The following is a 14,824-nucleotide window of genomic DNA, read 5'->3' as shown; positions in this document are numbered from 1 at the left end:
ACAGAACATAAAACACAGACAAAGCTCAGTTTTAGCACATCCAGTGAAACTCATACACGGTACAGTGCCTAAATATATATGTATAAATATCTATTAAGTAAAATGGTCTTTTAGTTTGACATTTTTGGCCAAAATTGTTGTAAGCCCCTGAGCCAACTTCACGGCAGACCACAATTCAGGGGTCCCTAACGCTAATATAAATTCTTAATAACCTGTGTAATAACAGGAAGAATGATTTATAGTAAATCTGTCAATATTAGTTGCAAAGTTCTAAGTCTGATTGAAGCCTTTATTAACCTGTACATTACCAGGAAAAGCACTCTGTATTAGAGTTGTCACAACCATCCTGCAAGCAAACAAGTTCCCCTGTGTGGAAGATGCTATGGAGTGAGCCCTTAACCATTTAAATGTGGGAGGGGGTGAGCTTCAATTAAGTAGGAGGTTGCCACCCTCCAATCAGCCAAGACTAGCTGAAACACAATTGTAAAATATACTGGACACCTAACAAGCTCCTATTGAACCCCCAAAATAACCACAACATATATATAAGCATATGAGTGTCACAGAGGAGTGCTACTGAGCATGGCAATATATATTTAAAACCAGAGACAGAACATAAAACACAGACAAAGCTCAGTTTTAGCACATCCAGTGAAACTCATACACGGTACAGGTCTGTAATTTTCCGGTTGTGATCTAGCGACCTTTTTAAATATAGGCACCACGTCTGCTTTACGCCAATCTTGTGGTACTGAGCCTGTGGAAATGGAGAGCCTGCGTTGTAACGAATCATGTAATAACGGGGTTGAGCTGTATTCAATTTCTTGAACAAGTAGAATTTTGGTTACAGGTTGAACTCAATGAACATGTCTTTCTCATCCAAATCTACATTGTCATTGCAATGTTACATTAATACATTTTCTCACCATAGATGTATGCTGAAGATACAACTGATCTGTGAACAAGAAGCAATGTAAGAAATGTCCCAAACACAATATATTACACGAGGTGATAATGGAAATATGTTCTAAGTACTTCAACATTGCATAAGCCTGTATGAGAATTGGGGCAAGATTACAAGAAACTCAGCAGAGCATTCCTATACATCAACAGCATTTTAGTAAATTTGCAGACACCATAATAACAGACAAGACAAATGAAGGGTTTTAGGAGCAGAGACATGAAATCATATAACTGCTATGACTGTGGGAAAAGCTTCAATTGGAAATCACATCTTGTTACACACCAACAAATCCACACAGGGGTGAGTCCCTATAACTGCTCTGAATGTGGGAAAAACTTCCGTCAGAAATCACATCTTGTTAGACACCAAATAATCCACACAGGGGTGAGACCCTATAACTGCTCTGATTGTGGGAAATGCTTCAATCGGAAATCACATCTTGTTACACACCAACAAATCCACACAGGGGCGAGACCCTATAATTGCTCTGAATGTGGGAAAAGCTTCAATCAGAAATCAAGTCATGTTGCACACCAACAAATCCACACAGGGGTGAGACCCTATAACTGCTCTGATTGTGGGAAAAGCTTCAATCGGAAATCACATCTTGTTACACACCAACAAATTCACACAGGGGTGAGACCCTATAACTGCTCCGAATGTGGGAAAAGCTTCAATCACAAATCGAGTCTTGTTACACACCAAATAATCCACACGGGGGAGGGACCCTATAACTGCTCTGAATGCGGGAAAAGCTTCAATCGGAAATCACACTTTGTTACACATCAAAGAGTCCACACAGGGGTGAGACCCTACAATTGCTCTGAATGTTGGGAAAGCTTCAGTGATAAATCAAATCTTGTTGTACACCAAAGAATCCACACAGGGGTAAAGCCCTATAAGTGCTCTAATTGTGAGAAAAGTTTCAGTCGGAAATCATATCTTATTAACCATCAAACAATTCACACAGGGGTGCAGGCTTTTAACTGCTCTGAATGTGATAAAAGCTTCCGTCAGAAATCAAATCTTGTTACACACCAAAGAATTCACACAGGTGAGAGACCCTATAACTGCTCTGAATGTGGGAAAAGCTTCCTTCAGAAATCAAATCTTGTTACACACCAACAAATCCACACAGGGGTGAGACCCTATAACTGCTCTGAATGTGGGAAAAGCTTCAATCATAAATCAAGTCTTGTTACACACCAACAAATCCACACAGGGGTGAGACCATATAACTGCTCTGAATGTGGGAAAAGCTTCAATCAGAAATCTAGTCTTGTAACACACCAAATAATCCACACGGGGGCGGGACCCTATAACTGCTCTGAATGCGGGAAAAGCTTCAATCGGAAATCACACTTTGTTACACATCAAAGAGTCCACACAGGAGTGAGACCGTATAACTGCTCTGAATGTGGGAAAAGCTTCCGTCAGAAATCACATCTTGTTGGACACCAAAGAATCCACAGAGGGGTGAAGCCTTATAACTGCTCTGAATGTGAGAAAAGCTTCTGTAAGAAATCAAATCTTTTCAAACACAAAATATTTCACTTGGGGAAGTCTCCCTCTAACTGTTTGTCGTGAAATATTAGGTATTTTTAATCCCTCTGGTGCTTAAAGGGTTAATGGGATTTAAGTTTTATTTTAAAATAACATCTGTTGGAGTAGTAATGTCAGGACTTTTTCCAGCTTTGTGCTTAGATTCAAGAGGACTTAATTTGAAGTTGGGTGTGAAAAGTACAGAGAGGGTTTATTGTATGTTAACACCTTTCTGCTGGCCTAGTCCATATGGCTGGAGACAAGGGCAAAGTCTGGAGACTTGGGTGTAAAATATAGCCCCTGTGAAAACTGTCTATACACAGGAGACCGAGAGTCAAAGCATTTCTTAACGGGTTATATGGATGACCAGGGGCGTGGCTACAGAAGGTATCAAACCAAGGGTGACCTTATTAAATATGAGAATATCATGAGACGCCTCTGCTGAACATGCTAAAAATTACATGTGTGGATCTGTGAAACCGAGTCGCACATAATGATTACAGACACGTGATGTCTAGGAGGTACTAAGGAACAGATATTAATATTTCTCTTAATTTTAGGATTACACTGTTATATTGTGTCCGTCCGTCATGAGGGCTTGAATGCATTAATGTGTCTCACGTGTGAGTAAGTATGACATAAGTGACGTTATGAGTACATTTAGATATGGAAAAGGAGTTTTAAACGTCCCTTTGCTGGGAGGTGTTTTACTATGTTGTAAGACTGTCAATCTCGCCACAGATTTATGATAGGGGCTGGGTTTAGGTTGTGTTCAATGGAAAAGAATGTTTTTAACTCTGGACAAGTATTATGAAAACGAGATGTCCACAGAGGAGTATTTGAGACCAGATGCAGGATATTTCATCATTTCTTACCAGTGACCTCTCTGGGGGGGGGGGGGGGATGAGAAGGAGGAGAGAAGAGAGAGAGAATCTACTGCACCGACACACTTTATTCGAGCAAATACCCGGTATGTACCTGGCAGATACCTGGAATGCGCCACTCCTAACCTCTGACAAGCCCCGTTGCATTTGCCTTCCCAGCCTGGGTTCATGCCTGGCTGATGGGCGGCTGATCTGTTAAATGATAATGATTAGGATTTAATAGGCTGCAATGCTTCGCGTGTCTACCAGATGGCATAAATTCATGAATTGTAATGCAGTTTATATATATATACTGTGCAGTATTGCAGCCAGCGGGAATAAAATGCTTCAATCCCTGCTTGGAAAATAACTCAATGTACTCGGGCAGAAAACAGTCACAAACCTCAATACACCCGGGTATACCCGAATTCGTGGCACTAGCCAAGCTCGAATAAAGTGTGTCGCCAGTGTATGCCATTTGGTAAAGTATAGGTTCCTTTTTTATGTTTTCTACTTTTATTTTAAGAAGCTGTTCTGCCTTATTTTGTAACTGTATGTTTTTTGCAATACCTTTTCTGTAATCTAAGCACTGTATTGTTATTAAATGTTTTAATATATATGTGCGTGCGTGCGCGATGCTTTGGGCTCTGAATGAACTGATTGCACGTTCTGGGGAGAGAAATTATGATTTGGACACATTTAGCTACAACTGATTTTGGTGTGTTAAAGTGCATAGTTGCTCTATAATAAACAGGGACCTGAGGCCCTGGAAAATATTTTAGTCTCATCATAGTGGCATACCCTCAGGTGGTGGCAGTGGATAGTTATGATTTGCAATTGAGTAGGGGTTACTATTAACTTGCTGGTTCTTTGCAGAGGAGAACGGAGCTGGCTAGAGTAGCACGTAGGTATAACCCTGGATGCTTATCTAAGTCACGTGCTCACGTGTGCTGTTCGTGGCGGTGGTATATTGGAACGGTGTGACGGTGAAGGGGTACTCAGGCCATTAATAAAGGTATTTGGCTTGGCTGGGTGCCCCTGAACCATATTGGGGAATTGTGAGTGACAGCTCTTCAACACAATCATGGCATGTAACTGCATGTGTAATAAAGATGTGTGTGGTTTTACTGTTCCAGAAGTGCCAGCCAGCGGAGATGTGCAGGGCGTGAGTTTCATGGGTGATTTTACGCTAAAATGTTGTCAGGGTGTGTTTGGGTAGAATGGGCCAGTGTTGCAGGTTACCCAGAGACTTGTACTCAGGAATCCCCCCCACCCCCCAGATTCCTGAGGAACACAGACCACCGGATAAAATCCTCCCTAGAAAGCAGTTTGCAGCTCACTGCCAAATCTCCCTGCTTCAGCACAGACCCGGACAGTAAGACCAGGCAGGGAACTGAATTACATTACAGATCCTGGGATGTGCCCAAATCCCAGAACCCAGTGAGGAGTTCCGTACCTCTCACCAGGTATAAGGTGGAGAGAGTTATAGGGGTTTTAAGTTAACATGTAGAGTGTCATCTCTACAGCCCAGTAATGGCTGCGGTGCTGTAGAGGTATTAAAAATGACTGTGTGTCCCACCAGGTATAAGGTGATGGCAATAATTTAATGAATTAAATGTATGGGTTATTGTGTCCACGTGTCCCTTTAAACCGCGCAAAGAAAAAAGGTTTTAATAAAGTAGCAGCTCACAGCAAAGCAAATAGCCTTTTGGCTAACTTCTGCTAGGAAGGTCCTAGCAAGCTGAATTTTGCTGTGAGTCCTGGTCAGGTAAAACCATTAAAAAGGTTATCGCGTAATTTTATAAAGCCTTATAAAATTTGATGAATTAAAGTTCCCCGAGTTTAACATTATAGACATATGGGGATTTTCCTTCAGGCATCCAGAACAGGAGGTACATTTAAGGTGTAAGTACTATGCTTTAAAATGCAGGGCAGGAAATCCCAGTGAGTAAGCAATGCATAATTTAGACTCGCGCTTCAAAGGCCATCCAGGACAGAGGTATTGAACCTTTTGTTAGCAAAGGGGGGTGAAGGAAGAGAACTTCAATAAGCCATCCTGGCAAATGGCTACACGGTCCAGACTCTCCGGCGCTAAGCCAGCAGGGGGTCTAGCATGATAAGTGGGGGAAGATGGCGGTTTGCACATGCTCAGTTGCTATACTGAAGCTCTGCCAGGTTCTGTAAGAGACTGGCAAAACCTGACGATAGGTGGGTTATTTAGTTCCCACGCAGCGGTTGGCTGCAGACTGTACAGATAGGGATTTGGAGTGTTTAAAAATCTGTGCAGCCCCTCAGGTAACAGTTCCATTATGTAAAGAGATTCATCTAAGATTCAGCATGCAGTAAAGAGTTCCATCTGAGGTCTTCCCTGTAACCAGATTTAACATCGGAACTAGTAAGTGTATTTTCGTAGTATTGTGTAAATCAAGCTGTGTATGTTCATTGTGTAAATAAATTACAATTTATTTTATCTCTTGCTTTGCTAAATCAAAGGATCTGGGTATTTTGGTGCTAAAAGCATTGGTCTCCCATGACAATGCGCCATTAAAGATTTTTCTGTGATTTGCCTTTCTTGGGGTGCTGGGACCAGGAGATTTCTAGGCTGTACGTTTCAGGGTAGGTTTGCCAGAGAAAGTCTTCACAGAATGTGTCTGTATCAGGGTTGCGGAGTTATGGGATACCCCAAAAGTTGGATCCAGGAATCGAGTGAGATTCTCGGATGCAGCCCAAGCTCATTACTCCGGGAAGACTTTGGCCATGAAAACGTTCTTGCGACTCACCGCCGGGATCCCTGCTGCAGCATCATCCAGACAAGGTAAACGGGCATGAAGGGGTTAATGTATATCTGCAACCATACAGGGGATTCATAGTACAAGGAGGGGTGCCCAGGTCCGTGCCCAGATACCCTGAACCTAGTATAGGGGTTCAATGGGTGCTCCAGCTATATGATAAAGCTGAGAGTGATTGTTTGTGTGTTAAATGTTATATTTAGAGTGTGCCAAGAATGAGGCTAGTGAATGTAGGCAGTATATCCCTTCACTCCATCCCTGGCACCAGAATATGCTTCCCCTGGACTATGTGAAATTGTTGAGGTTCCCTTTTAAGTCAGGGTCTCTGCTCAGATGTGGATTGCCAAATTAGTATAACACAAGCCTGGGTGCACCCCGGATCCCAATAAATGACACACAGAGTCATATATCAGTTCCCTCAGGCTCCGCAGCTCAGACTGACGTGCCGAGTATATGTATTACACAATATATATAGGCAGACAATAAGTTTCAGTTTCGTTTCTCTGTAAACCATAAACTTCAGTTTCGTTTCTCTGTACCAGCTGAATTCACAGGAAACCGAGAGTCAGTAGAAAAAGGCTCCTGGTTGAGTTTCGATTCACCTCAGAGAGAGAGAGAGACTTATTAGCTTATATAAAAACATACTGCGTTATTTCCAAGCCTTGCAGTTAAAGCAGATTCAATATGGCGGAATGCATACAAAATGGACGAATAGTTTCTTATAATACTTTATTACCTTCACATTCCCCCCTAGACACTAAAAGGACATTTTGTAGGAAGGGGTCTGTCCCTAATTTCTATTTCTTGTGCTAGAGTCCCTACCTGAGGGTGTTGGTCGGCTGTTCATGGGCTTGTCCCATCCCCGACAATTTCTGGCTCGCTAAACTCGAAGACCTACAGTATACACAAGGAGTCCCTTCCCTACCGACAAACAAACTAGGGTCTGGGAACTTGATTGGTCACCCCTGTCACTCCAGAGTACTATAGTGGACTGGTCTTATGTTCTCTCGTTTTTGTAATGGCATATTTTCATAACATTGGCACATTGCTCTTGTTCTCAAGGTTTTTTGGCTTAGCTGAACCGCTCAATATCAATTGGAACTTCAGAAGAAAAAATGTATTTTAAACTAACATTCATTCCAACTTTCATACAGACAATAGACAATATCAGGCACCTAAGATGGATGCTGACTCAAAATGGTTGCTTAGATCCCAGTGCTGTTATGTCAGACCCGCCTCCTTTACGTCATATTCTCACTTTGTCACTCCCTCCTTTTTATTCTTAAAACATAGCTTTTGAGAATAAAGTTCATAATGATAGTCCAGGGATAACTCAGAGGACAAGGGTGCGTGCCCTTCACTGTCATAGTCTCGTAAGGCGCTGCGGCCAATATGTCTTTTGATGAATTGAATAACTGTGGTCGGCATCTTCTTTCTTCATGGTACTGCTGTTTTCTGGCATCTGTAAAGAGTGGCATCCGATTGGGGGAGGGGGTCGCACACCTGTGGATCATACCTTTGCAACACGGGACACCCACATATATGACAACAAGTAACACTCCCAAACACATCAAAACATTCAAAAAAAAAAAAAATTTGCTCCAAGTGATCTAAGCCATTCAGCTAACCCCAAGGGTGATAATCTGTCATTTCCCTTTGTAAACCTCTTTTGAATCTCTTGTATTTAATCTAGTTCATGCTGCACATTGCTACACTGATCTGAAATAAAAACACAACATTGTCTTTAATCAAACACATAACCCTCCTTTTGAAGCTAAAACATAGTCTAAAGCAATTCTGTTTTGTAAGGCCATAAGCCTAATCTGAACCTGTTCTTGGATTTTCATAATCATCACAACATTCTATTACTGAGAATTGAGGGGTTTTGGTATCTGTGGAAGCTAATGCATGATCCTCACCCTGCACGCATTGTATACATCATTCACTCAGAATATCAGAACAGACGATGTCTGCGATGGGTCAACATGGCTGACTTATGATCCTTTCCTTGTGGCTGACACACGCCTTTCGGTGGAGGTGCAACACACTTCTGGATCAAAGTTTTGCTGCACATGACACATACATAGAGAGTGATGAGTACTGCCAAAACACATACAAGAGCTTTCACAAGCCACGCTTCCAGGAAACCAATCCTCCCATCAAGGCTCAATTGTACATACACCTTAAATTTCTAACTTAACACACTCTAAAGAATAAAAATATTGAGTCTCTGCAAAAATGAGAAGTTCTGATAAAACCTGGCCTTAGCCTGGTGTCTTATTTTCCTCGTTGGTTAACGGTTAGAGTTTTGACTCGGCAAGACGTTAACTTGATGCGGCTGTGCTTCAGGTGACTCTGGTCTTTGGTGGAGCTGGAACGAGCTTTACTGTACTTTGGGTCCAGGAAAATGACTCTGCCGCTTTGACTTTGCTGTATTGGTGGTTACTTTAGGCCTTTTCACCTGAGATGAAAAGCATGCTTGCGCAGGAAATATGTGACTATTAACCCCATCTCGAGTAGGTGCACTTTCAACGTTGCCTAGAGACTCAAAAATATATATATATTAGTTGCATACAACTTATTGTTTTATTATCAATAATATGGTCCTTAATTCGTTCCTTTGGACTGCTGATAGTCATAAGTCATCCCATATGTGTCTCATAGGGAGATAATTTATACCTAGGAATCAATTCTTGTATCAATGTGTTTACTCCTGTCTTAGCATCCACATATAGACAGAGGTATTCCCTATTAATGTTCCTCAAATTAAAACTAAGTAGCCAATGTGAACCTGACTTTGATACCATCTAAGTTCCTGAAACTTTAGGGCCTCATCCCTTGCTAACCCACTTGTTTCCATAATTAATTCTATCCTGTCTGCAGGCCATATCCCTAAGACCTGGGAAACTACCAGAGTTTGTCCCAATCTTCAAAAGTGGGGACAAAAAACACTGTCTCAAACTACAGGCCAATATCCCTTTTCCCAATACTATCTACTGTTATGGAAAAATATTCCCTCCCAATTTAAGCAATTATTTTACCCCTACAAATTTCCCTAGCCAATCCCTATTTGGCTTTTACCCCGAACACTCCACTGTAACGATTCTGTTAAAAAATTGAAATGCCTTGTATATAATGCATACCTTATTCACTTATGTAACTGCTTTTGCAACTATGTATCCCCTGTATTTAACCCTATACACAAGACACACCCACAAATGAGAGGTGACTCCCAAATTCACCCCTTTCTGGCAAACCCATTCTAGATTACACAGCAATTTTTACAATAACCACTGCTTACGGATACCTTTGGGAAAAATAAATGGTTAATTCGTTATAACATACATCACATATTCAGTTAATAGACAAATGATTTTGTATAAGACTTCACACTAATGTCTTGCTTTATATAATCTCTTTGCACAGTGCTGAGCACACGGTCAGCTTTATCATTTTAAAGACACTGCATATTCATCTGACTAAAGAAAAAATAATTCTATAAGACTTGTTTCCGGGCAAAGAGCCATCTTGTTTCTGGGCATTTCGCCAATTGACCCTGAAAAGATAAAATAAAGGTACACCACAGCTTCTTCCTGAAAAATAATAATTATTAGCTTGGAACTTTTGCTTAAAGTTTAAATACATGGAGCTTTATCCAGAGCCCTTAGAACTACATTTTTTATGACCTTTCAAAAATTAACCAACAGGCTTTTATATAGCTGAGGTTCATATAACATCTTAACACACAAATAACGCCACACGCTCATGCTATTTCCCTACACTCAGTTCTTTTTAATGCCTTCTGTTTTAACTTTCATAGTTTCACTGACTTCATTCACTACAAATTTATGCTATCTTGTGACAAGGGGGCATAATTTTATTTTCTCGTCTTTCTCCTGACTAGCAGGCTCACGGGGGCGGTGAGCTCCACAGGAGTAACAATTATCCCTGCATACTGGGTTCTGTGATTTGCATATGGGACATACCCAATATGGTGATTCCACGGGACATGGACTAATTTGAGGATATGGAGGGGGAGAGTCAACTTTAGGGGTAGAAGGTGTAGTTTTGTCACTTTTGGGTACTTTCATATAACAGTAACTTTTCTTATCTTTCCCTCCACATTCTATTTCAGTGAAACCTTCCTTTTGAAGCTCAATAGCCACACATAGATAAATCAGTCACACCACAATTAAAACAATCTTAGCCTCCCTTTTCTATCTCCTGCTCGGTCTATTTTTCTCTGGACAGCCTTGGTAACATTAAACCAGGCTTCTGCTATCTTCAGCAGGTTGTTATCATTCAAAATTCCTCTCTTTTCTTTCAATATCTTTCGCCACTCTTCTGGCTGTAACCTGCCTTCTGCTGCAGTAATACTACATACTTTAAACAGCGTACTTGCTTTATATTTCTCTTGTTCTTATATTAACTTCTGTCCTGGCAATGATAAAATAACTGCAGCGGTACCCTTCTGTCCCTTAACAGAATTATTTTGACTCATACTAACGTAAGGTACATTTCCATGTGGGATTCAAAAAAACACATAAGACTGCGCTCCCTGAACTTCTCCCTCCCATAGAAAAAGACTCCTCTTTCTAGTTGCTATTAGAACAGAAGGAAAAAGAATATTTTCTGGTTTTAAAAGACCCATTCGTGTGGCCAGCACGAATAAAGTTTTCAAAGAAATATTACCAGGGCTGGCATTCCTTTCCGTTCTGTTCTCTCTCTCGGTGGCAGGCTAAGACTCCTTTCCCTGTCTTACTTGCCTGTGCTTAAATGTTAAAACTGCACCTTTTTTTTTTTTTTTTTTAACTTTTGCATATTCGTTCTTAACAACTTCGGTTGCAATCTTCCCATAGGGGGTAAATCTAACAGTTTGAACAACAATTTACATTTCTTGGTATACTTCTTTCCCTACCGCTCTGTCACAAGAGTTACGGAATCCCGGGCACCAGAAGGCAAATCCTTCTTTAAAAACTGCGAGAACATTGTCTATTTTAAAAACAACCTCGGACACGTGCGCCAATTACCGGCGGTACCTGGACTATTGAGCTTCAGCGATAAATCGACCTAGACGGGGAGGCGCGCAGGCAGTCCCCGGACCGTCACCTGTATGGACGATCCTCCTATTATCTATCAATTTATATCCTTACACACTCGGGATTCTTGAGTCTTAGTGATAAATCGACCTAGACGGGGAGGCGCGCAGGCAGTCCCCGGACCGTCACCTGTATGGACGATCCTCCTATTATCTATCAATATATATCCTAGACTCTTCCCCTTATTTTATAGTTATTCCGTAACCCTTATGACATATGAACATAAACCACACATCTGGCAGTCACAAGACCTTACAAACTATATAAATCCTTGGCGGGAACCACCGGACTCTATGGTCTTGTATAGATTAACAATACTGTTACCGTCAACCAAGAGATCGCCAACCTGAACAGACTGACAGGAGTTCGGTAAAAATATATTCTGAATATATCTTACCTTGTCCTTAGAGGTTGATCAGGCCTCAATCAGTCCGGTCAGGGGACGGTCGTCCGTGGATAGAGACGGGTCCAGGATTGCTCCGGTGTCCCTTCACAAGGATCCTGCCGACTACGCCAACTGTTGAGGTTCCCTTTTAAGTCAGGGTCTCTGCTCAGATGTGGATTGCCAAATTAGTATAACACAAGCCTGGGTGCACCCCGGATCCCAATAAATGACACACAGAGTCATATATCAGTTCCCTCAGGCTCCGCAGCTCAGACTGACGTGCCGAGTATATGTATTACACAATATATATAGGCAGACAATAAGTTTCAGTTTCGTTTCTCTGTAAACCATAAACTTCAGTTTCGTTTCTCTGTACCAGCTGAATTCACAGGAAACCGAGAGTCAGTAGAAAAAGGCTCCTGGTTGAGTTTCGATTCACCTCAGAGAGAGAGAGAGACTTATTAGCTTATATAAAAACATACTGCGTTATTTCCAAGCCTTGCAGTTAAAGCAGATTCAATATGGCGGAATGCATACAAAATGGAGGAATAGTTTCTTATAATACTTTATTACCTTCACAAAATAACCAGAATAGGGACTCGCACATTTATATCACACAAGATGCAGGACTATTTTATTAAAGAGTTATGTTTATTAGGTATATATGCTGATAACCTGTGAATGAACTGGGATTTCCAAATCATGGTTTCCAAGGGACCAGATGGCTACCAAGCTTGGTTCCTATGGGTCTGTGCGGAGTCTGGACTTGAAAGCCTCAGGGATGCCAAGGTGTTAGAACAGGAGGGCTACTGCAGTTCTGCTTGAGTACCCGCATCCTGGGCTAATAGGGCTATCCGGCCACCATTTGCCAGATCCCAAACTCGAGTCTGGACAGCGGGTGATTTCAGTATGCAAAGAGGGAGAGGTGTCAGATTAGCATATGCCCCGTTGCAGAATGAAAAAAGGTGCCTACACAAATCGGTGATTGGCTGGCAGGAGAATTCCCACGCTCAGATAGGCTGTAGAGGTTTGATTGAGACACTGAGCCCCATAAGAAAGCTTGCAGCCAATCAGGAGCGAAAATTCCAAGCACCAAACCAACAGCGGCAAATTCAAAGATGCTCTGTGCTGAATAGACGCAAGCCGGTTTCAAGGATTTTCAACTCAGAAAATTCTTGCTTTTGAGAACATAGCGGTCGCGGCTGGCATTGCACGCCGAAATCAGTTCCAGGACTTTCGTGAGTACCTCACGGTGATTGGAAAGGGCTCCTACAGATGTAATTTTTGTGAATTTCGTTTAAAGGACAAGTTTATTCGTTAGCCCCGTCCCCAGAAAGTCTGTTAACGGTGCAAATTGTGTGTATGTATTTCCTGAAATAAATTACAATTTATTTTACCGCTTTGCTCAATCAATGATCCTGGTATAAAAATGTGTTGATAAACCTGGTCTCCCGTGACAAGCTTTAGATTAACTGGTGTTAGCGGAGGGATCAATTGAGCCTATTTTATAAAACCTTTCAGGGTCTTATAACATAGCGGGAAACTCGAAGATTGCGAGCTCCCAAAACAAGCTATAACTTACACGTTTCACGGAAAACACAGGTTCTCTTTACCCCTTTGTTAACGCCCCCAGGCAAAGATAGAAAATCGATCGGGTCAGTACCGGTCACAGGACCGAACCAAGATTGTTGCCTGGTGTGAAAACTATGGGCTACCGACAGACGGTCGGTCAAAGACTTTACTGGGGGAGGACTTGGAAGCTCACGAAGCCTGCATGGCTTCACCAGAGGAGGATTTGCTTTCAGTTGCAGTGATCACACACCAGCCAGGGGTGCAGGAGGTTAATCCAGCCCCGGTTGCAGAGGAAGGACATGGGGAGGGAGCAGCTGCCAGCAGGGACATTGTTGGGGCACCGGTTCGGGGGAGGGCGGCCGTGGTAGCCCCAGTGGCTAGACTTGCCGCACTCCTTGCCTCATGGGGAGAGGGGGCGACTCTGGATGAAAGGGTCCGGCTGCTTTCAGCCGCACAAGGAACATCAGCCCCGCAGGGGTTGGAGAGGTGCGGAGAGTCAGGAGTATGCCGAGGTCGAATTCAAGAGAGGGTCCAATAGTCATGCCGGGTCGGTACACGAGAAGTCAAACAAGGAACACACCGGAACAAGGCAAGGCACAGCAAACACAAGGAACACAAGGCTACTAGGGATATGCCAGCAAAGCAGGAAGGGAAGTGCAGGGTATTTGTAGCAACATGAACCAATAGCAAGGGAGGCGGAGCAGATGCGCAGCCTCTGCGGAGGCAAGGATTGGCTGCAGGAGACAAGTGGGCCTGATGAGAACTTGCCACGCAGCTAGAGAGCGGTGCACGACATCATGTGTGTGTGTGAGCGCCGCGCCACGTGACCCGGGGGGGCAGAGCTAAGCTCCGTGGCACAGCGCGAAGAGCTGTGGTTGCGCGCGCGCTCTGTAACCAGAGCGAGGAGGCGCGCAGTAGCAGCAGGTAAGGAGGGAACACGCCGCGGAGGACGTGTTCCCCGATTCTTTACAGTTTGCCTCCCGCATGGCTTTGCACGGAGGACAGTGGGTGGAGGGGTATGGTGCTACTAAGTACCACTTGATCTAGACTTAATCTACAAAGAACAGTTTTTGCAGAAGTGCCCCGCAGATGTGCGGGAATGGATCTTTGACCGCAAGCCAAAGACTTATACAGACGCTACAAAACTGGCTGATGAGTTTGTCACCAGTCGGGTGGTGTTGCGAAATAAAGTGGCTACCCAGGACACAGCCACTTCGGCCAAGGGAGCCACCCCTTAGTCGAAGAGTAAACCTGCAGCAGATGGAAGTGCACCCAAAACTGCCGTTTTCAAGCCGATTTCCGTTCCAGGATATTTCGGTCTATGTCAATGGCAACTAAAGACTCTTGTTCTCAGTACCTTTTAGCTAGGAAAGTCTGTTTTTTACCCCAGGTCCCAAGTAAGTGTGCCTGTCTCGTAGTTTGTGTATCATTGTGTGTATGCCTTTTCCTGTGAATACATTTTCAATTTATTTAATTAACTTGTTTTGCTCAATGAATGATCCTGGTAAAAAGTTGTAAATTGCCTGGTCTCCTGTGACAGGCCTGATTTACTGGTGTTTGAGGTGGCATCATTGAGCTGTATGTTTTAAAATCCTGAGGGGTCTTCTAAC

At 42.8% G+C, this 14,824-nt stretch overlaps 1 protein-coding gene across 1 annotated transcript; it reads left to right on the top strand.

The window, feature by feature from the left end:
* The first annotated feature begins 910 nt into the window (after positions 1-910).
* Positions 911-3,620, top strand: LOC142485960 (uncharacterized). The gene has a single exon (XM_075584615.1). It carries the CDS (start codon positions 1,157-1,159, stop codon positions 2,549-2,551), a length of 1,395 nt encoding a protein of 464 aa, XP_075440730.1. The 5' UTR covers positions 911-1,156; the 3' UTR covers positions 2,552-3,620.
* Positions 3,621-14,824: the final 11,204 nt, after the last annotated feature.

Source organism: Ascaphus truei, unplaced genomic scaffold (assembly GCF_040206685.1).
Source record: "Ascaphus truei isolate aAscTru1 unplaced genomic scaffold, aAscTru1.hap1 HAP1_SCAFFOLD_683, whole genome shotgun sequence".
In the NCBI taxonomy this organism is placed as follows: Eukaryota; Metazoa; Chordata; class Amphibia; order Anura; family Ascaphidae; genus Ascaphus; species Ascaphus truei.
This window is presented reverse-complemented; position numbering and strand designations above follow the sequence as displayed.

Coding starts and splice junctions, on each gene's coding strand:
- LOC142485960 (XM_075584615.1), top strand. CDS start 1,157: ATGAAGGGTTTTAGGAGCAGAGACATGAAATCATATAACTGCTATGAC.